The 22152-nt window shown below is 32.5% G+C and overlaps 1 protein-coding gene and 1 long non-coding RNA gene across 3 annotated transcripts; one reads left to right on the top strand and one right to left on the bottom strand.

The window, feature by feature from the left end:
• Positions 1 to 21048, bottom strand: si:dkey-7k24.5. 2 transcript variants are annotated; one of them, XM_087257988.1, is made up of 6 exons: positions 20671 to 21048; positions 17146 to 17337; positions 16626 to 16698; positions 14402 to 14584; positions 10619 to 10768; positions 1 to 1353 (listed from the first exon to the last, which is right to left on the bottom strand). In XM_087257988.1, exons 1-5 carry the CDS (start codon positions 20945 to 20947, stop codon positions 10651 to 10653), a joined length of 843 nt encoding a protein of 280 aa, XP_087114114.1. In that variant the 5' UTR covers positions 20948 to 21048; the 3' UTR covers positions 1 to 1353; positions 10619 to 10650. The 2 variants fall into 2 exon arrangements, with proteins under 2 accessions (XP_087114114.1, XP_087114113.1); XM_087257987.1 differs by lacking the exon at positions 1 to 1353 and having other exon boundaries at positions 10252 to 10768; positions 20671 to 21047.
• Positions 9813 to 14254, top strand: LOC147836466 (uncharacterized). Its single transcript, XR_015494157.1, has 2 exons — positions 9813 to 13064; positions 13668 to 14254. It is a non-coding gene; the product is annotated as an uncharacterized LOC147836466 (long non-coding RNA).
• Positions 21049 to 22152: the final 1104 nt, after the last annotated feature.

The following is a 22152-nucleotide window of genomic DNA, read 5'->3' as shown; positions in this document are numbered from 1 at the left end:
CATGTGTAATATGTTCCCTTCAGAACCACTTTATGCATATTTTATGTTTAAAAACAATACGTAGCACACGCACATCGGCAGCCCGAGCATAAGCAACACTGAGAAAGAACGGACAACACATACCTCGTCCTGTTGTTACATGATGAAATGCTAGAATAAATCTGACGACTTTCAAAAATAACTTCAGGTCAACTCAACATTTCAGTTACCAATTTCATAGCAGTGAACGCTGTCTAAAACACAAATATTTCTGAATATGAGAATAAATATATATTTCTAAAGTATTTTCTAGATGAAGCGAGGGAGATGGTCTCATACTTTTGCATTTGCCAGGGAGAATGTTTATTTTAGAATATTTGATTTATAAATAATATTTAAAAAAAGGTTTTATGGGACCTTTTGTGCCCTCAATTGTTATTCAGGCTCCACACAAAACCCCAACATGACCAAGATGACCACCAGTTAACCCAGCATTAATCCTTTTTGATACTGTAACACAGTACATAATGCATGACCACGTTCACCTCCCGATTTGATACACTGCACAAAACTTAATATCCTCAAAGATTAGATTTACCGCCATTCTGTAACCACACGCATTCATAGTCCAGCATGCATTCGCAGGTATGTAGACGATGTCCTGAAGACGACTATATCCAGTTTCCATGGTGACCACAAGCCCTCCCTGTTAGCGCTCGTATCCAATTTGAAAAGCGGGATAGAGAGGGATAAATTTGATCAGAAACATGCACTCAATTGCATCCGTGTCCACAAATACCATAACTAAAAGTCACATTGTCAGAATGTACTTGTCTCTTATGTATGTGTGTGTGTGTGGTTTGATAATGAGAGCAAAGATGATGGAGGAAAACTCGGCCTCTCCCGAGACTCGTGAGTGTGTACGTTTTCCATCCTTGTCTCAACGATTTTAGCCGAGTTGAACTGAGGTGTGAACGGAATACCAATTTTCTGCAAGAGAGCGGGAGGAGGGTGTGTATGAAAAAAAAACACTGCAAGTGAGAGGATCTTCCCTCTCCGTTCAATACAGAATAATTTATGAATGCAACGATGTGTTACTGCTTACTGTAATGGCTGGAGAGGAAGCTGCTGTGAGTGCTGAAGTCCCTTGCTTCACTTTGTGGTCTTTTTATGTGGGTATAATATAATATCCATAATCTGTCGAGTGTATGATCCGCGCTCAGTGCCCTGTGCATTCAGTAGATTCATTTGGAGAGACGTCATCGCTAAAATGTGACTTCACTGAAGCCGTTCTTTCATGTGTCTGTGTTAGGCTGTGCCCTGAGGTCAGTGTCCATGGATGAATCTCACAAAGAAATGTCTGACGTATTTTCCCTAGAAAGTTAAATATATAAATATGTATTTCTTTATGATTTATGCTTATTTAATTTAAGCACAATTATTCTTATTTAATTTTAACACTTTCAAAATATATTGTTTTTACATCTTCACCACATTTAAGCTCCCTTAATGATTAGGTTTTTTCTTTTGAGACTATAAATATGTAAACCCAATATCAGTTCTTTAATTCTTTAAAAAGTCATATTTGTGTTCATATTTATCTCATGTCAAGCAAATAAATACTCTAAATATTAAGATATTACTTGAAATTTCTCAGTTTCTTTGGATTTACTTGATTTATAAAGTATGTGTTTGAGTAAAATATTAAATTATTATTATTTTGTTTCTCTTTGATAACATTTCATCCAAATGTCCACTATATACAGTTGGTTAGAATTATTAGCCCCCCTTTTAATTAGATTATTTTTTATTATTATTTCCCAAATGATGTTTAGCAAAGCAAGGAAATTACACAGTATGTCTGATAATATTTTTTCTTCTGGAGAAAGTTTTATTTGTTTTATTTCGGCTAGAATAAAAGCAGTTTTTAATTTTTAAAAATCCATTTTAAGGTCAAAATTATTAGCCTTTTGAAGCTATATATTTTTGATGGTTTACAGAACAAACCATCATTATACAATAACTTGCCTAATTACCCTTTCCTGCCTAGTTAACCTAATTAACCTAGTTAAGCCTTTAAATGTCACTTTAAGCTGTATAAAAGTATCTTGAAAAATATCTAGTCAAATATTATTTACTGTCATCAAGGCAAAGATAAAATACACCAGTTATTAGAGATGAGTTATTAAAACTATTATGTTTAGAAATGTGTTGAAAAAATCTGTTAAACAAAAATTGAGGAAAAATAAACAGGGGGGCTAGTAATTCTGACTTCAACTGTATGTTTGTAATTTAGACTTTTTCATATACATTATATATTAAAAATGACAATTAGTAAGAACATTAAGTTGGTTCTGACTGAAAATCAAAATTATTCCACCATACAGATGTGGCTACTGAGAATGCGCGAGTGAATGAACGTGACCACACACTGTGCTGCAGTACTGCGGCACAGCACAACATGGTCTAACACAAGAAAGACATGACCAGCAGGGGGCAGTTATGTAACATAGTGAATATACTGAACTAAAAAAATGAAGCAGCCAGCGCATGTGAGTGAAGCTGAGCGGTGAGGCGCTTTGCTAAGCATTCCTCTATGGTCGTGTGCTCGACTTAGTTGCTAACCATGCAAAGCAACCGCTCCATTAACATTCCGCTCATGCTAGCCGGTAAACGAATACCGCTTAGAACCCACGCCGACATAAAATTTCTCGAGTAGGCTAACTATTTTTTTATTTTATTTTTTTGTAACTAAAAAATCTCGTCGATAAAATTTCAAAGCGGCAACCTTTCTTGTGCTTTTTTTCTTTCAGTACAGTTTTTCAATAATATTTAGTAGGCCTAACTGATCAACTGTGTATTTTATAGCCTATTTATTGAGGTAGCTGAATATAATTAAATTACAAATTTGCTTCCACGACCATGTCTTATTGATGCATATCCTTGTTTTAATTAATGTTGTACTTTAATAATTAATTATGAAATCGAATTTGTTCCTCGATTAGTCCTACTAAAATAATGAAACAGAATTACCTTACAAATTAATTGTATATTGCTTTCATAACTCTTCTAATCTTTAAACATCGATATTGTTTTGTCTAAAACAAACGATATATACAGTTGAAGTCAGAATTATTAGCCCCCCTTTGAATTTTTTTTTTTATTTCTTGAATATTTCCCAAAAGATGCTCAACAGAGCAAGGAAATGTTCACAGTATGTCTAATATTATTATTTTTTTCTTCTGGAGAAAGTTTTATTTGTTTTATTTCGGCTAGAATAAAAGCAGTTTTTATTTTTTTATTAACCATTTTAAGGTCAAAATTATTAGCCCCTTAAAGTGAATTTTTTTTCAATAGTCTACAGAACAAACCATCGTTATACAATAACTAATTACCCTAACCTGCCTAATTCACCTAATTAACCCAGCTAAATATCTAGTAAAATATTATTTACTGTCATCATCGCAAAGATAAAATAAAGCAGTTAATAGAAATGAGTTATTAAAATTATTATGTTCAGAAATGTGTTGAAAAAAAATCTTGTCTCTGTTAAACAGAAATTGGGGAAAAAAAACAGGGGGGCGAATAATTTTGAGTATATATACATACATATATATGCATACATATATATATATATATATATATATATATATATATACATACATACATATACATACAGGCCTGATTAATTGCGGGATTAAGCTGCAAATAAAATGAATGAATAAATTTTATGTCAAAACAAACTTATATTTTGGATGCTATTAATTATTGCCCAGCATGATAAATAATTTTCATCAATCCGATTTTCAGTTCTATACATGTTCCTGACATGTTTTGTGAGATTCACCCCATACACTACACATTTATTAATCAAAGATTAGCATATGTTTTTTAATGCTGATAAATGTTCTGCAAACGTCATTCTGTACCATCCCACACATGCAGTGCAGTGTGTTTAGAGCATTTACAACGATTAGAGCAAATCATATATGGGTGATTGTTATTCTTTTGGGGAAATTTTTGACACCAGTCTACAAGCAGTGATGACAATCAGTAATTAGAGTCTAATGTTAGTGTCTTATTGGATGGTTTGATGGCATTAAAGGTGTTTTTTTTGTCTAATATTACCACCCACACCACAGTGCAGGTTGCAATTCATCATAATCCTTCAAATTAAGAGGTATTAAAATCTGCTCACAAACGTATCAAACTGTGATGCCCTGATGAGGCTCTGGGCCACAGTTTGAAAATCAAATCATGTGACTTTTGTTATTTTGCAAGTAATGAGTATTAGACGATTGGCATTTTGACTTTTAATTCTGTTTATTATTTATATGAGAGGGTTTGCGATGATTTATAAATTTAATTTAAACCACAAAGCACAAGTATAAGTAAATTATTTAGTTTATTCTATTTTTTTTCCTTATGAAATTGTACATTAACAGTGGCAATTAGAAATGTGAAATTTAGAACGTATTTCACGATCAAATGAAATTACCTTCAAAACATCCATATAGAATTTCCAGGGAATTAAAAAAAAAGAGAGAGAGCACTGTTTACAATCCCTCCCATTCCCTAAATCTTCTACAATGTTGTTTGTAGGTCTAAAGGCTGTTTGTTTTGTAATCTTTCTACCTGTTGACTTTCTATGCGTTGTTTCTGTACGTGTGTTCTGTTGTTTAATGCATGTCGTACCTCTGAAGCTGTAACTCGTTCTGTATGTGACAAAAAGCCAATTCCTCGTCTTGTATAGGAAAAAGAGCCAAAAATGTGTCAAAATGTCCTGAAATCTTTTGATTTCTTTGCAGTATGAAGAAGAGATATCCCCCCTTTTCCCCCTTGGTTGGCTGGAAATCAAATAAATGATACAGATTATTAATTTTAATTCTGTGTTGTCATTAAGAGTTTTAAACCGGTGTTATTTCAGTATTGCTGTAGCTTTATTGCTGTATTACATGTTTTTGTTTCATTTTCTTTTTAGTTACTGAGTACATTGACTTTAAATGAAAATGAGAATATTTCATTGTTACACAGTTAATGCTTATTTGATTAATATGACAAAAATGGTTTTAATTTTATGTTTTTGTTATGTAAAATTATTGTATAATAACCTAAAGTCCATGCTCCCAAAAAGTTATCTTAAACCACAGCATTAGACAAAATAAAATATATAAATAAAAAGTCTCACAATACGGATCATATTATGGTCCAAAAAGGGAGGAGACAAATGTCATTTGCTTTCCATTTATTACAAAAACAGTGCTGCAAGGAACTTTTGGTTTTAACATACAAGAAGAAGCTGTTATTATTATTATTATTATTATTATTATTAATAAAATTAAGTAATATTCAGCTGAATAAAAAATAAATTGTAAAATATTCAGAACTGTGAACACTTGATAAATGCTGATAACGCTAAATATATAAATCTAACATTTGTACAACCCATATTTATTTTTAGTCTCATTTTCATTAAATTAGGGATGCAACGATTATAGATTTTGGTTCTATGATTAGCCTGAGAAATAGTCACGGTTTCACGATTATTATGCATTCATTAATTTCAAAACACTACTAGTTTAGAAAATCATGTTAACTTATCTATATAATATTAATGAACTAGGCAGTTTAGGGTAATTAGACAAGTCATAGTATAACAATGGTTTGTTCTGTAGACCAGTGGTTCTCAAACTGTGGTACGTGTACCACTAGTGGTATGCAGGCTTCTTTCTTGTGGTACGCGGAGGAATGAAATATGTCATGTACAAGCTACATATATTTCAAAGTTTATCTAAAATTATGTATATAATATGCCATATATGACATATAGGCTATATTTCTGAGGTAATCTGCCACGTTTTTTTAACTGTGCAGAGTTGTAGCTGCTTTACCGGGCCTACTACGCTACTGTATTTCAATACTGCTCATTTTGGTGGTACTTGGAGAGACTATTTTTTTCTGAGGTGGTACTTGATTGTTTGAGAACCACTGCTGTAGACTATTGAAAAATATATAGCTTGAAGGGGCGAATAATTTTGTCCTGCAAATGGTGTTTAAAAAATTTAAAACTGCATTTACTCTAGCTTAAATAAAACAAATAAGACTTTTTCCAGAAGAAAAAATATTATAAATCTGACATTTGTACAACACATATTTAGTTTTAGTATTATTTTCAATAAATTAGGGATGCAACGATAATAGATTTTGGTTCTATGATTAGTCTGAGAAACAAACACGGTTTAACGATTATCACGATTATTATGCATTCGTTAATTTCAAAACACTACTACTTTAGAAAATCATCTGAACTCCTTATATTTTAAAGTGTTATTTATTGCTGCTCAGCAACCAATTTATACAATGCATAATCGTAGAAACAAACGATAGTCCATGCTTAAAATAAGTGAATGTTTTTTAATATAAACATAATTAATAATTTTACACTGAAAATAAATAACAGATAAATAAAAAAATAATCAAAAATAAGTCTGAATAAAAAAAACTGCATTTGTCTGAAGCAGGGCTTCAAATTTACTTTTTTACTTAGTAAATAGTGAAACTGGTTAATCGTTGCATCACTACAATAAATGATTCAGTTAATCACTAATAAAACTTCATGTTTTATTGCTAGATTTGTCATTATTGAATAATTATTCAGTGACATATATGGGATGGCTGGTTGTCCCCACCTATTCGTCAAATAATATAATTGCTGCCTACGACTTTCATTTTTGAGCGTCAAGTTAAATGCATATGACTGTGATTTTAATCTTTACCATAAACATCAGTGGTTACATCAACTGTTATCCCAGCTGTGTTATTTGACTGTTTGTAACCTTATAACTAACTCAAGACTAAGATTGAATCTTTTTCTTGATTTTTGAATTTTTCAAAAACAGATTTGGATGCAGCAATTTAAAGGATTAATAAACGTAATAATTTATCATTTATGTTGCGTGGGTTTTGAGATCTCAATCTTTTAATGATTAATCGTGCAGCTTACACTAAAGGCATTGACGCAGGCTAAATAAGTAGTGACAGAAAACCTAACCTAAGAATCCCACCACATCCTGAATAACCTACCACAACTTCTTCCAGCATCATTATATTTTACAGGAAAGCCTAAATGCTTTCATACATGTGATTTAAATGACGCGAGAGGTGATCGCTCTGTGAAGGTTAAAAATTTAAGATTAATCTACAACTGTTCTAAACCATGGGTTGTGATCAACCATGATCTGTTACACCTAAAATTGATATTAGCTGTTTTAAGTAAATGAACCCAAGCACCCTATAATTGTATAATAAATGCTTGTATAAAAATGTTCAAAACCACACAAAATTTCTCGATTTCTCTGAATTAACTATTTATATTTATGTATTTATAAAATACGTCTCGTCATCCAGATGGATGCTGCTCACTGGTGGTGAACACACTTTGAGTGTCTAGAAAAGCACTGTATAAATGTAAATGTAAGGAATTATTATTATTATTATTATTATTATTATTATTAATGTATTTGAGTAAAATGCTTTCAGACACATTGATATATTTTTTAAATAACAACAAAACCATGATTCCTGGGTGTTAAAAAGTCAACATATATAAAAGAAATGAATGTACATTTATCACAATTAATGACAATATTAATAATAATCCAGAGAAACTGAGAATTCAGAAATAAGAGATCTCTTAATTTATTCCATAGCTGTATACCGCTATATAATACCATGAAAGTGCCACATTTATTTAAAATTCATGCATTGAAGACTTTATTAAATTGGTGCTTAATCATCATCTTATAGTCATTAGCATAAATAAGAAGTCTTTCATGAATAAATGTAAATTAACTGTGACTAATATTAAATCATATCTTGATAACAAGGTACAAGGATTCTACACAATCTATCGTCACTTCTTTTAAGTTTGAAATCTCCTGACCTGGTTAATATGATACACTGCAGGCAGGAAAGGCCTTTTTTACACGCCACGGATCAGTTTTGGGTATTTTTTTGCAGTCTAGTGTGAAGAAAACATCCAAATGCATTCTAAAGTGTTACTGTTGCTCCACGTTATCATTTTGGGTCTGTAGATCTCGAATACAATCAATATTTTTAAAAGAGTTTTTTTCTTCTCCACTGAGCCATAAATCTCCACTTCAGCAGCACTTATGCACTCCAAACTTCACAGTTTTATTCATATCTGTATTCTGAAGGATTTCACAGAGATACGTTCATACATAATGGCTGATTTTATCGAACGCTTCCTTCAAAATACTTTTCATCTGGCTGTTCAAGGTGTTTTGTGAATTAGGGAGTGATAAAAAGAAATCCCCTCAGTAGAAACATTTGACTTTAACATGTCAAACAATTAAACAAGAATATTTGAACCTGACATTTTGTGAGTTTTTTGTTCTAGTTGTGTATGCAAATTAGATCACACAGTGTAAAAACAATATCTGTAAATTAGCAGTTTACCATATTTTGTGATTCATGTTTATGTATTTTTTATTTTCCCTCATTTATTTATAATTTTTGAATTGTGGGATTTATGGGACCTTTCTTCCTACAACTTTTAACCTTGAAAATTTTTTAAAAAGTTAATTTTATTGAATTTTTTAATAACTTAAAGTACAATATTGTCTGGGTTGGTGTTGTATATTACGCAACAAAAACCTCATAAACTGACAGTACATTTTACCGGCCACTTTATTAGGTACACCTTACTAGTACTGGGACCCCTTCAGAACTGCCTTATGAAAATATCCCTTACACCATTACACCACCAGCAGTAGCCTGAACTACTGATAAAAGGATCCATGCTTTTATGCTGTTGATGCCAAATTCTGACCCTACCATCTGAATGTCGCAGCAGAAATCGAGACTTATCAGACCAGACAACATTTTTCCAGTCTTCTATTGTTCAATTTTGATGAGCATTGCCAAATTGTAGCCTCAGTTTCCTGTTCTTAGCTGACAGATGTGGTCTTCTGCTTCTGTAGCCCATCAACCTCAAGGTTCGACATGTTTGATGTGTCCAAAGATGCTCTTCTGCATACCTCAGTTATAACGAGTGGTTATTTGAGATAATGTTGCCTTTCTATCAGCTCCAACCAGTCTGGACATTCTCCTCTGACCTCTGACATCAACAAGGCATCTTTGCCCACAGAACTGCCACTCACTGGATATTTTCATATTTTTTCAGATCATTCTCGGTAAACCCTAGAGATGGTTGTGCGTGAAAATCCCAGTAGATCAGCAGTTTCTGAAATACTCAAACCAGCCTGTCTAGCACCAACAACCACGCCACGTTCAAAGTCCCTTAAATCACCTTTCTTCCCCATTCTGATTCTTTGAACTGCAATAGATCATCTTGATCATGCCTACATACCTAAATGCATTGAGTTGCTGCCATGTGATTGGCTGATTAGACATTTGCGTAAATGAGCAGTTGGACAGGTGTACCTAATAAAGTGGCCGGTAAGTTTATATTATTTTTTACACATTAAATTAGTGGTTCTCAAACTGTGGTACGTGTACCACTAGTGGTGAGCAGGCTTACTTCTAGTGGTACGTGGAGGAATCACTGAGTAACAAAAGAAAAAATGAATATAATTTTAATCATTTTATGCGTACGATAACACCAATGTGATCAGTATTGTCCGTTCTCTAAAGCCTACGATCAAATCGTTGTACTTAGAATGTTTACTTTAGTGCATCACGTCATCAGCTGCTAAAAATCTATTTAATTAAACTAGAGAAAGAGGTGCGTGCTGCTGGCAGAGCAGATACTGTACGTGCTAGAGTAGTGGTCCCCAACCCTTAGACCACAGACCGACACCAGTCTATAGATCAACTACCGGACTGCACAAAAAAATCATTAATTATTTTATTTATTTTGTAAAATCTTTTATTTTGAAAAATGACCATATTCTCTTGTTACATCTCAGTCACTGGAGTGCCAAAATTTAACCCACAGGCTAGTAAAACTAGTAAGGACTGCAGCACGAAGCACTTGTGTATTCCAGGCGTCCCTAGTTGAAAACATCTTAACTTTTCAGAATGCAGCACTACGAGTCGGCATAAGAACCGACTGATCAGCTTCATATTTTGTATGAAATATAATTTCGTTGAATGAATATGACTCTGACTTGTTTTTGAACTGTGCAGTGCTGTAGCTGCTTAATTTGACCAACTATGCTATTTTATTTCAATACTGGTCATTATGGTGCTACTTGGAGAGATCATTTTTTCTGAGGTGGTACTTGGTGAAAAAAGTTTGAGAACCACTGCATTATATTATTTAAAACTACTAAAATGTCAATAAAAGTCACTCTGTTAAACTGTGGAGATGAATTATCAACATCAAAAGACAACAGATCAGAGATCAACATCCCATAATGCACTTCACAAGCATAAATAATCAAAAAACACTTGTAAATCACAAAATACGGAAACTGTTAATTAACAGATATTTTTTTACAGAGTATGTAATGAAATAATGCCTCATTTGCATATTTAAAAATAACATTTTAGAACATTTGCAATACAAAAAAAAAAAAAAAAAACATTTGCTATTCTGAATGTAATCAATCAACTGGGGAAAATCGCTATTAGTTCATGCTTCTACCCTGTTCACCTGCAGTGCCTTGAGTGCCTGACTGAATTGAGTTAGATGAAGAGAAAACTGTGCACTGTGGGACAGGAGCAGGATTCTCTTCGACGGACGCGTCTCCACACCCCTCGGCACTGCGAATTCCCCACGGCCTGCCACTGCAGAGACACACTCCTAAAAGGAAGACAGCGAGAACATGATTGGCAGAGATGATGGAGGAAGACTGATGGACTGATGTGTATCGCTCTGACTGCTGTCCTTGAGCTGGGATTTGAGTTTAAAGTCATTTTATGCATTGGTTAAAATCAGTGCTGGACAATAACTCAAGTATTTTTCCATCACTACTGTACTTAAGTACATGTTTTAAGTATCCCTACATTATCTGAGTATTTTGTTTTAGAAAGCTTTTACTTTACTACAATTTTAAAAAAACTAAATATTGTATTTTTACTCCATTATTCTCATTTTGAACAAGAGAAATTGTCACCTTCTGAGACAAGGTTGAGGTGTTTCATTTGTGAACAAGCTGAGTTTGAAAAGTCCACAAATTGCAGAGAACAATTAATTTGTGAATTGGACTGACATTTGTAACCCAGTTAATGATTCACAGATTCAAATGATCCGTTTAGAGTGTGTTTAATGTAAAGTTTTAACTGATTAAAATTATTTGTTCAGAGTAAGCTTACAGTACATTATTTACTGATTTAAAATGATTCGTTCAAAGTGTTTACAGTAAACTATTCACCGAGTCAAATGATTCATTCAGATTGAGTTTCCAGTAAATTATTCACTGATTCAAATAATTCATTCAGAGTGAGTTTACACTGATTCAAATGATTAATTCAGAGTTTACAGTGATTTAAATGATTCATTAAGAGTGAATTTACACTGATGCAAATTATTTGTTTAGAGTGAGTCTCCAGTAAACAACTCACTGATTCAAATTATCCATTTAGAGTGAGTTTGCAGTGCGTTCTCCACTGATTCAAATAATCTGTTCAGAGTGAGTTTACAGTAAATTATTTACTGATTCAAATGATTCATTCACAGTGAGTTTACAGTACATATTTACTGATTCAAATGATTTATTCAGAGTGAGTTTGCACTGATTCAAAGGATTAATTTAGAGTTTACACTGATTCAAATGATCTGTTCAGAGAGAGTTTACCGTAAATTATTCACTGATTCAAATTATTCATTTAGAGTGAGGTTACAGTAAATTATTTACTGATTCAAATAATCTATTCAGAGTGAGTTTGCAGTAAATTATTCACTGAATCAAATCTGTCCAGAGTGAGTCTCCAATAAACAATTAACTCATTCAGATAATCTATTTAGAGTGAGACTCCAGCACACAATTCACTTATCAACTTTATTGCAAAGTAAATAAAAATAAGCAAAAAATGCTTTACATTTATTACTTAAATAAATTAAAAATGAAGTATTTTTGTAATTTGCCCCAAGTAATATTAAAAAAGCTTTTTCTATTGGAGTAAGACTTTATTGGGAAATCTACTTTTACTCAAATACCTAATTTGTGTGCTTTGTCCATCTCCATTTAAAATGTGGTTTCAAAAAAAGGTAAAATTCTCCAGAATCATCAGGGTTTTTTTTTTTTATAATTTACCTAGATTAAACAGGCAATTGATATAGTTTTATTCAAAAACAATAAAATTGCATCAAATGTGTGCCCGATGCTGTTATGAAGGCTTCAAACCAGAACAAGATGTTTTCTACACAAGCTGCTGCATATTTAAAGATGTCTCATGGTTCCCTCTAGTGGCTGTGATCTAGTCTCGAAATGTTCCTTTGCTCCAAACAACCTGGCCTATTTCATTTTGAAAGAGAATTCTGAAGAGTTATGATATTTTATAATGGCTTGCCATGTTTTTTTCACACTTCATAATTTACTGCTCAAGTATTAAATGTACAGCTTTTTATTTTTATTTATTGAATTAATTTGTTCAAAATAATGAAAGAAAAGATACTGTTAGTAATAAATTCTATTTTTAAGTAAATATAGAAAAGAATAAGTTCCTTTCATTTTTAAAAAATCTTGAATATGATGAATCATGGATGCCAGAGTAATTTCAAATAAGCCAGTGGTTTCTAATACATCTCAAATTATATTGGAAGAATAGAGAAACGATGTCATGTTCATTAGTATTAATTCATTAGCAGTGATGTAAATTTTTTGTAATTAATTTTTTTCATGAGAAGATACATATTAACATGTTAACATACAGTCATTCATTTTCATTCATTCTCATACTTCTCACATTATCATTTGTTAGTTTAGGAAATGCTAATAAAATACAATGAATGCTGAGTTAGATCAAATGTATTTTGGATAATAAGGTAATGTCTGTAATTAATTACAATTAACAAAATAGTTCAGAAAACTGTTCATTGCTGCAGCAGCATCTTTACTTGCTGGTGATTTTTAGTCCACTATATGAAGAGTTTTTGGGTTTATAAATTAATATACACTCATCAGTCACTTTATTAGGTACACTTGTCCAACTGCCCGTTAACGCAAATTTCTAATTAGCCAATCATATGAAAGCAACTCGATACACAGGCTCACCAAAATTGGACAATAGAAGATTGTAAAAATGTCTGATGAGTCTCAATTTCTGCTGAAACATTCAGATAATAGGGTCAGAATTAGGCATCAACAACATGAAAGCGTGGATCCATCAAGCCTTGTATCAATGGTTCAGGCTGGTGGTGCCGGTCTAATGGTGTGGGAAATATTTTATTGGCACACTTTGGGCCCATTAGTACCAATTGAGCATTTTGTCAACACCACAGCCTACCTGAGTATTGTTGCTGACCATGTCCATCTCTTTATGATCACAGTGTGCCCATCTTCTGATGGCTACTTCCAGCAGGATAACGCGCCATGTCATGAAGCGCAAATCATCTCAGACTGGTTTCTTGAACATGACAATGAGTTCACTGTACTCAAATGGCCTCCACAGTCATCCCTTCACAGAAGGATTAAGGCAGTTCTAAAGGCTAAAGGGCAACTCGGTACTAGTAAAATGTACCTAATAAAGTGGCCGGTGAGTGTATATTAATATATAGTTTACTATTCTCACTTACACAAATTATTGAATTCGGCAACCTACTACAAAAAAAAAAAAATCTAAATGCAAATCTGATGTCTGAATTTGCATATAAGGTTTAAAGCAGTGTTTCTCAACCACATTCCTGGAGGTCCTGGATGTCTCCTTAACCAACACCCGATTCTGATCATCAGCTTATTAGCAGAGACTGAAAGACCTGTAATGGGTGTGACAGACAAAAGAGTTCACAACATGTAGTGTCGGTGGTCCTCCAGGAACATGGTTGAGAAACACTGGTTAAAGGCATAGTTCACCAAAAAAAAAAAAATCATTATTTTAATAACTACTATTTACTCACACTCAAGTGGTTCTAAACTTTTGTGAACTTATTTCAACTGTTGAACACAAAACCAGATACTGCATTTTGAAGAATGATGGAAAAAAAGCAGTCACTGATATCCATATTCAATAAAACAATCAAAATAGATTTATTAAATAATAAATCGTTTTTTTAGAATTCATCTGTAGCATTCTTTAAACCTAAACAGGTCAGTAAAAAAGAAAAAGAAATAAGTAAATGAAGACAGAATTGTAATTATTTGTGTGAACTATCCCTTTAAGTATTACGGCTATACTTCTGAATCGTTTATATACTTGGATGAGTGTCTTAAGTGTTGGGCATAAGTTGCACAGAATTTCAAAAAGTTTTAATCCAGAAAGATTTCTGTGCTCTTACCTGTCATATCCCATGTTCTCTCCATCCCCGGAGCAGTATCGCTGACCTGGGGTCAGTGCTGGCGGTTGACACTCTACACACACCTGATGGCCCTCCTTCAGGTAGCGCATCCAGCGAGTGTGTGAACTGAAGCTGCGCTGACAACCTGCCGTCAGAGACGTGAGCTCAAACTCCACACAGTAACTGTGGAGAACACATGCAGACACAGAAATGCACAATCACTTGACAAAGCAACGTCTTACATTAAAATGTTTTAAGTTGTTTTTAAAGATTACTGTTTGAATTGAATGTTATGAAAATCAGATAATCATAGGGTGTGGCTGTTCTGGGTAGGCGTTTGCTTGAGTGTTCTGAGTGGTAGATAGGGTAATCTGGCTGCCTGCTAGAATGTTGCTATGGTGCTCTGGGTAATTATTTGGTGGTTTCTGTGGTGTTGCTAGGCTGTTACTGGGTTGATCTAGGTGGTTTTTCTGGCCCTTGTAGTTGTAGTTCCATAGTCAAGCAATATCAACTTGTATAAAATTTGCAAAATCTAAAGATATTTGACCATTGATTGAACCGTGATACCTGGTATTGTTTTAACATTAAATCAATGTTGAATTGCTGGCTGGGTTTCCACCTGTCTAACCAAAAAATATCAAAGGAGTAACAATAATGTTAATAAAATGTTAGTGTAAAATAACCAAAAACTTCCTATTTCTGTTTAAAAAAAAAAAAAAACTTTCCTGTCTAACAGGAAAAACTAACGTTGGAATAACGTTGAAGTAACATTACTATAATGTTAGTATAAAGTTAGAATAACCCAAAACTAACATTCCACTTCTCTAAAGAACACTTTCCTGTCTAACAGAAAAACTACCGTTAGAATAGTGTTAAAATAATGTTAATATAATGTAACTATAATTTTAGAATAACTAAAAAGTAACTTTCTACTTCTGCAAAGACACTCTGTCTAAATAAAATGATGTTGGATTAACGTTAAAATATTATTTAATTAATGTAATGTTAAAATAATGACAAACTAACTTTCTATTTCAGTAAAAAACACTTTCCTGTCTAACAGAAAAACGTTGGAATAACATTAAAGTAATGTTAATATAAATGTTAGCATAACGTTAGAATAACCCAAAACTAACATTCCATTTCTGTAGAGCATTTTCCTGTCTAACAGAAAAACCAACATTGGAATAATGTTGAAATAACAATATTATAATGTTAGTATAATGTTAGAATAACCCAAAACTAAAATTCTATTTCTGTAAAGAACACTTTCCTGTCTAACAAAAAATTAACATTGGAATAACATTAAAATAACAATACTATAATGTTAGTATGACGTTAAAATAACCCAAAACTAACATTTCCTTTCCGTGAACACTTTCCTGTCTAACAGAAAAACTAAAGTTAAAATAATGTTAGTAGAAGTTTAGATTAAGCAAAAACTAACATTCTATTTCTGTAAAGAACACTTTCCTGTCTAACAAAAAATTTACATTGGAATAACGTTAAAATAGCAATACTATAATCTTACTATAACGCTAGAATAACCCAAAAAAAAAATTCTATTTTATTATTTTTAATTATTATTTTAAATATATATTCCAACAGCAAAACTAACATTAGAATAATGTTAAAATAATGTTTATTTAATGTAACTATAATTTTAGAATAACTAAAAACTAACTTTCTACTTCTGTAAAGACACTTTCTAAAAGAAAAAAAAATATTTTGGAATAACGTTAAAATAATGTTAGTATAATGTTAGAATAAAGACAAACTAACTTTCTATTTCAGTAAACAACACTTTCCCGTTTAACAGAAAAACTAACGTTGTAATGTTAAAATAACGTTACTAAAATGTTAGTATAACGTTAAAATAACCCAAAACTAACATACTTTCCTGGATGTGTAAACGTGAACATTGGAATATTTTATATATATATATATATATATATATATATATATATATATATATATATATATATATATATATATATATATATATAATTATTATTTTTAATAATATATTTATGAGAAGATATAATTTTGTACAACCCAGTAACAGCCATGCAACACTCTAGCAACAACCTACAACTACAGAGGGAACCATAGCAACACTAACAGTCTGCCAGAGTAACCCAGATAAGTAGCTAGGAGATAACTAGGGTATATTTATGTCGTTGTTATATCTGGTCACTAGGTTAATAGATTGTCAAGATCTCACCCTGTGATGTTGTCCAAAACCTCCCTCTTTTTCCGAGCATTTCCATATCCACCCGTGGTGATGAGAGCCGGGACTATAAAATAATGAGTGAGGACAGGGGGTCAAAGATTACGGAAGAGACATTTTAATGCTTAAGTGGCCCATATATAATAAGAAAGTTCAAACCTTCAAAAGCACATCCATTTATATGGTCGCTCAAGGTAAAAAGTGGCATTTATATTGCTGCTTAAGTACTTACAGCAAATCTATGCAAAGAAGATGATTATAGTACATCATTTGATTAGACTCTATGTAAAGATAATGTGATTACATAAGATATGCCTGTACTGTGGAGCAAATGCAATAATAATTCAGTGCAAAAAACAATAATAATGGTTGTAACAAGTAAATACACTTCTGTGATGACCAGGTGCTTTTATAATGGATGCAAAGAGCTGACCTCAGACATGTTGAGGTATCAACTGCTGATTATGAAATGTATGGGTTTGCGTAAGAAGAGTATTACTATAGATTGATGTACCCAGTGATTGCAGGCATGGACCGTGCTGATTGTGGTACTCGGCACATCCTGCGGTCTGCTGAAGAGACGGACAGGGTTCACCTCCATTACGTGCTTCCTGAATCACCTGCCTCCGCCTGGACCGCAGTGTGGGTTTACAGGGCTCCAGACAGCCAGACCACAGGCTCCATTCACTCACCACACAGGATACAGCTGAAACACACATGTACAATGGCTTTTAAATCAGAGGAAAGTAATATTTCAGAGTTTATCATTTTAATGTGCCTTGTATGCCTCATATTTAAACACTTTGGACAGTCATTACAACATTTCAGCTACTTAAATTGACAAACTCGTCATTTGGAATACAAAAAGAGATGATTTCATTCTTATCTTAGCCCGGAAAGTCCATTGAGAGTGAAAAAAGTAAGTTTGTTAGTGCCCACCCCATTTTTATATTACTATTTGGGAGTTTGAAAAGGTCTTTAATTTAAAGCCTTATCAAGGTTATACAGTTAGGGCCCTTACATATTTGGACATTGACACAATTCTAAAATCTATACACCAACACAATTGATTTGAAATGAACAAGATGTGCTTAAACTGCAAACTGTCAGTTTTAATTTGAGAGTATTTACATCCAAATCAGGTGAACGCTGTAGGAATTACAACAAATTTGCCTCCCACTTGTTAAGGGTCCAATAGTAATTGGACAATTGGCTTCTAAGCTGTTCCATGGCCAGGTGTGTGTTATTCCTTCATTATCCCAATTACACTGAGCAGATAAAAGGTTCAGAGTTCATTCCAAGTGTGCTATTTGCATTTGGAATCTGTTGCTGTCAACTCTCAAGATGAGATCCAAAGAGCTGTCACTATCAGTCAAGCAAGCCATCATTAGGCTGAAAAACAAAACAAACCCATCAAAGAGATAGAAAAAAACATTAGGTGAGGCCAAAACAACTATTTGACATTCTTATAAACATTCTTAGAAAGAAGAAATGCACCACTAAAAGACCTGGAAGACCATGAAAACAACTGTGGTGGATAACTGAAGAATTCTTTCCCTGGTGAAGAAAACACCCTTCAACAACAGTTGGCCAGATCAAGAACACTCTCCAGGAGGTCGGTGTATGTGTGTCAAAGTCAACAGTCAGTACAGCATTTTAGTTACTTAAATTGACAGAAACTCATCATTTGGAATACAAAAAGAGATACATTCTTTCTTATCTTAGCCAAAACATGCACTGAGGGGAATAAAAGTAAGTTTGTCAGTGCCCACCCCAGTTTTTATTTTACCTTTAGGCATTTCTTCAAGGTCTTTAATTTAAAGCTTTATCAGGGTTGTATATAATACTGTTATATAAGTGTACATTGTATGCCTCATATTCAAGCACTTTGGACAGTTATTAAAGCATGTGAGTTACTTAAATTGGCAGAAACTCGAATACAAAAATAAATGAATTCTTTCTTATCTTAGCCTGAAAAGTCCATTGAGGGGAAAAAGTTTGTTAATGCCCACACCATTTATTTATTTATTTTTACCATTTGAGAGTTTAAAAGGGTCTTCAATTTTAAAGCCTTATATCAGGTTATATATGTGCCTTGTATGCCTTATATTCAAGCACTTTGGACAGTCATTACAGCATTTCAGTTACTTAAATTGACAGAAACTCATCATTTGAAATACAGAAAGAGATTAATTATTTCTTTTTTAGCCTGAAAAGTCCATTGAGGGGGTAAAAAGGTAAGTTTGTTAGTGCCTACACCATTTTTCAGTGGCAAGTTTTTTTTTTTTGTTTTTTTTTTACCATTTGGGAAGGTCTTTAATTTAAAGCATTATCGGGGTTTCTGCTGGTTTCACCAAGTCAAATGTAAAACTTTAAGACATTTTTAAAACTTTAATAAAGTCAATTTTAGACTTATACAGTTCTAAACACTAAGGATTTTTTCTAATGTTCAGTGGAAAAGATTTTTACTTATTAAAACATTTCTATAGATGTGTTAAAAAAAAATGAGAATGATCGGGAGGTAACGTCTGATTCCGATCGAGTCTAAAACCACATGATTGTGCCTGTTTTCGATCATGTGATCGGATTTGGAGATATCTACTTATTATTGTTAGGTAATGCTGAAAGATATATGTATATAACAAGAATTTGCTTGTTTTGACACAAAATTTGATATACAGTTGAAGCTCTATAGCTACTTATATTTTTAATATATTATTACAGATTGGTTTGGCAAAAGTTAATTACACCGAAATATTGTGAAAACAAAAGATTTACGTCTGGGGTGTCAAACAAGAGCAGTAGATACTAGACTTTATAAACCAGTCATCATAAATGGACAAATAGTAGAGCAGGTCTCAAATTTTAAGTATTTAGGCACAGTTATTGACAATAAACTTAATTTTAGTTTTAATGTTGAGGCGGTTTATAAGAAGGCAAGTCAGCGCCTCTATCTCCTCCGCAAGTTGAGAAGTTTTAATGTTAGTACACAGACTTTAAACATGGCATAGAGATCATTGATATTGTTTACATATATGTTCACATAATATTGTTCCATGGTTTGGTAACACAACACTTAAACACAAGAAGGAATTATGGCAAATAAGACGACTGGTCACAAACAACATTCACTGCAGATTTGATTAGACTCCTTTATGGAAAAAACAGCAGTTGTGATTTTTTAAGTAATACTCATCCCCCTTCACTCAGCATTTGAACTGAATGTTACCATCAGGACGCAGGTTTAGAATTCCTAAAGCATGAAAAAATGCTTATAAACAGTCATTTATGCCAATGGCAGTTGTTATTTTAAACCGAATCACTGTTTAAAGTGAATGTGGTGGTTGCCAAGAATGATCTGCAGTAGTTTGTATGGGGCTAATTTGTTTATTTAAACATTTAACTTATGTTGTTGTCATGATGAGTGTTGTTATTGTGTGGTTGTTGCATGTATGCAATTGTTGTCCTAAATCCAGTGTTAAAGAAAAAGACTTTCCTTTCTTTGTCAAGCAGAACGGACAATAAAGTTTAAACGAAACATAAAAAGTCAAAATTATGATTAATAAAGTCAAAATTATGACTTAAAAAGCAGTAGTGATTCAAGTCATAATTAAGATTTCTGAAGTCTAAATTATTACATAAAAAGTCAAAATTAGGACAATTAATGTTAATTAATGGTTTAAAATAAAAATCTAAATTATGACTTACAAAGTCAAAATTAAGGGATACACAAATATAACTTACAAAGTAGAAATTATGAGTTAAAATGTCTATATTTAGACTCAAAAAAGACATGACATGTTTTATATGATGCAGATAGAGGTTACCATTGTATACTACTGTATACTATTATTGTGGCATGGCTGATTATGGAACATCTTTTTTTTAAACTTTTTTTTATAATTTTTACAAGCAAACACATCAGCATATAAGTAAATAAAATCTGGCCTCCGGTTTACAGATCACGTCTATAACAGCCTGATTCCATTGTATAATTCATAAAACATGTCATCTGAAAAAAAATGAAATTCTTAGAAACCTGGACAGGCAAGGTCATAGTCGTGGCAACAGTCCAATGTGGTCTTGCATGCCTGGTCGCAATAGCACTCTCCAAAGGAACGATCTTTCCTCCAGTCTTCACTAATGCATGACTGGTTTTGTCCGATGCAACACATTCCCGTATCCTGACAACCTCCTTCGCTCTGGGACACCAGTGTTACCAGCAGAGCCAAGAAGCAGAAAACCATCCAGGAGCTGCACGCTGACATGATAATGAGCAGCCTGAATGTGTCACTCGCCTCATCTGAACAGCTCATGCATGTAATTGACTTCTACATCTCGCCGCACCTCTGAACTGGACCATGACGTTTGCTGGGCCTGTTTTAGATGACATGCTTCGCTCAGCCAGAACTTTTTGCTTTTCTATTTTTACCTCATGGCTTTTAAGGTGAGTTAAACTCATTACAAAGTCTCTTGGGTGAAATATGTTTTCAGAAATAGGTGCATAGAAGAGAATTTGCTCAAATAAAAGTCACGATATTTTGGGGAATATGCTGCATTTTATTCATTTGAATTGGCATTTGTAGAACCCACAATTGTAAAATTGTATCTCTTTGCATGCACAGTTCTTTGCTTCTTCTTTTTTTTTTTTTGGCAATTGAAGACTTTTTAAAAGGATCCTTAGCTGGCCAATATTGCTCATTGATGCTGAAATGCATAAAAAGAGAGAGGATTAAATTCCATGTGCATGAAATTCCATTAAAGCCAATTTTCACTAGGTAAGAAATTAAACTATTCCTTAAAGTCCAAATTATGATTTATAAAGTCAGAATTATGAGAAAAAAAAGTCTCAAAGTTGAAATTATGACTTAAAATCATAGCTTTGACTTTTTAATCTCAGAACTTTTATCTTATAATTTTTACTTTATAAATTATAATTTGCAGTTATGTAATAATTTATACATTTTATCTTATAATTTTGACTTCAGATTATTGCTTTGACTTTTTATCTCTGAATTGTCTTTATAAATTATAGTTTTGAATTAAGTAATCATTTCAACATTTTATCTCATAACTTTGACTTTAGAAATCATAATTTGTACTTTGTACGTCACTATGGCTTTTTAAGTAATAATTTTGACTTTTTGCCTCATAATTCTGATTTATAAATCATAATTCTGACTTATTTTTTATTAATTTAGACATTTTATCTTTTAATATATACTTTGAGATTATTGCATAAAAAGTCAAAATTATGATTTATAAAGTCAGAATTATTATATAAAAAGTGAAGAAAAAAAAAGACTTAAGAAGCTGTAGTGACTTAAAAAGTCCAAATTATGATTTCTTAAGTCAAAATAATGATAAAAAGTTGAAATTATGACATAAGTAAAAAAAACTATTCATAGTTTAAATTTTGAGATAGAAAGTCAAAGCAATAATTTAAAAAATCTAAATTATAAGATAAAATGTCTAAATTACATAGTCAAAAATATGATTGATAAAGTCAGAATTATGAGAT

Source organism: Danio rerio, chromosome 6 (assembly GCF_052040795.2).
Source record: "Danio rerio strain M-AB ecotype USA chromosome 6, GRCz13ab, whole genome shotgun sequence".
In the NCBI taxonomy this organism is placed as follows: Eukaryota; Metazoa; Chordata; class Actinopteri; order Cypriniformes; family Danionidae; genus Danio; species Danio rerio.
The sequence above is the reverse complement of the archived record's forward strand: the minus strand, read 5'-3'. Positions and strand labels throughout refer to the sequence as shown.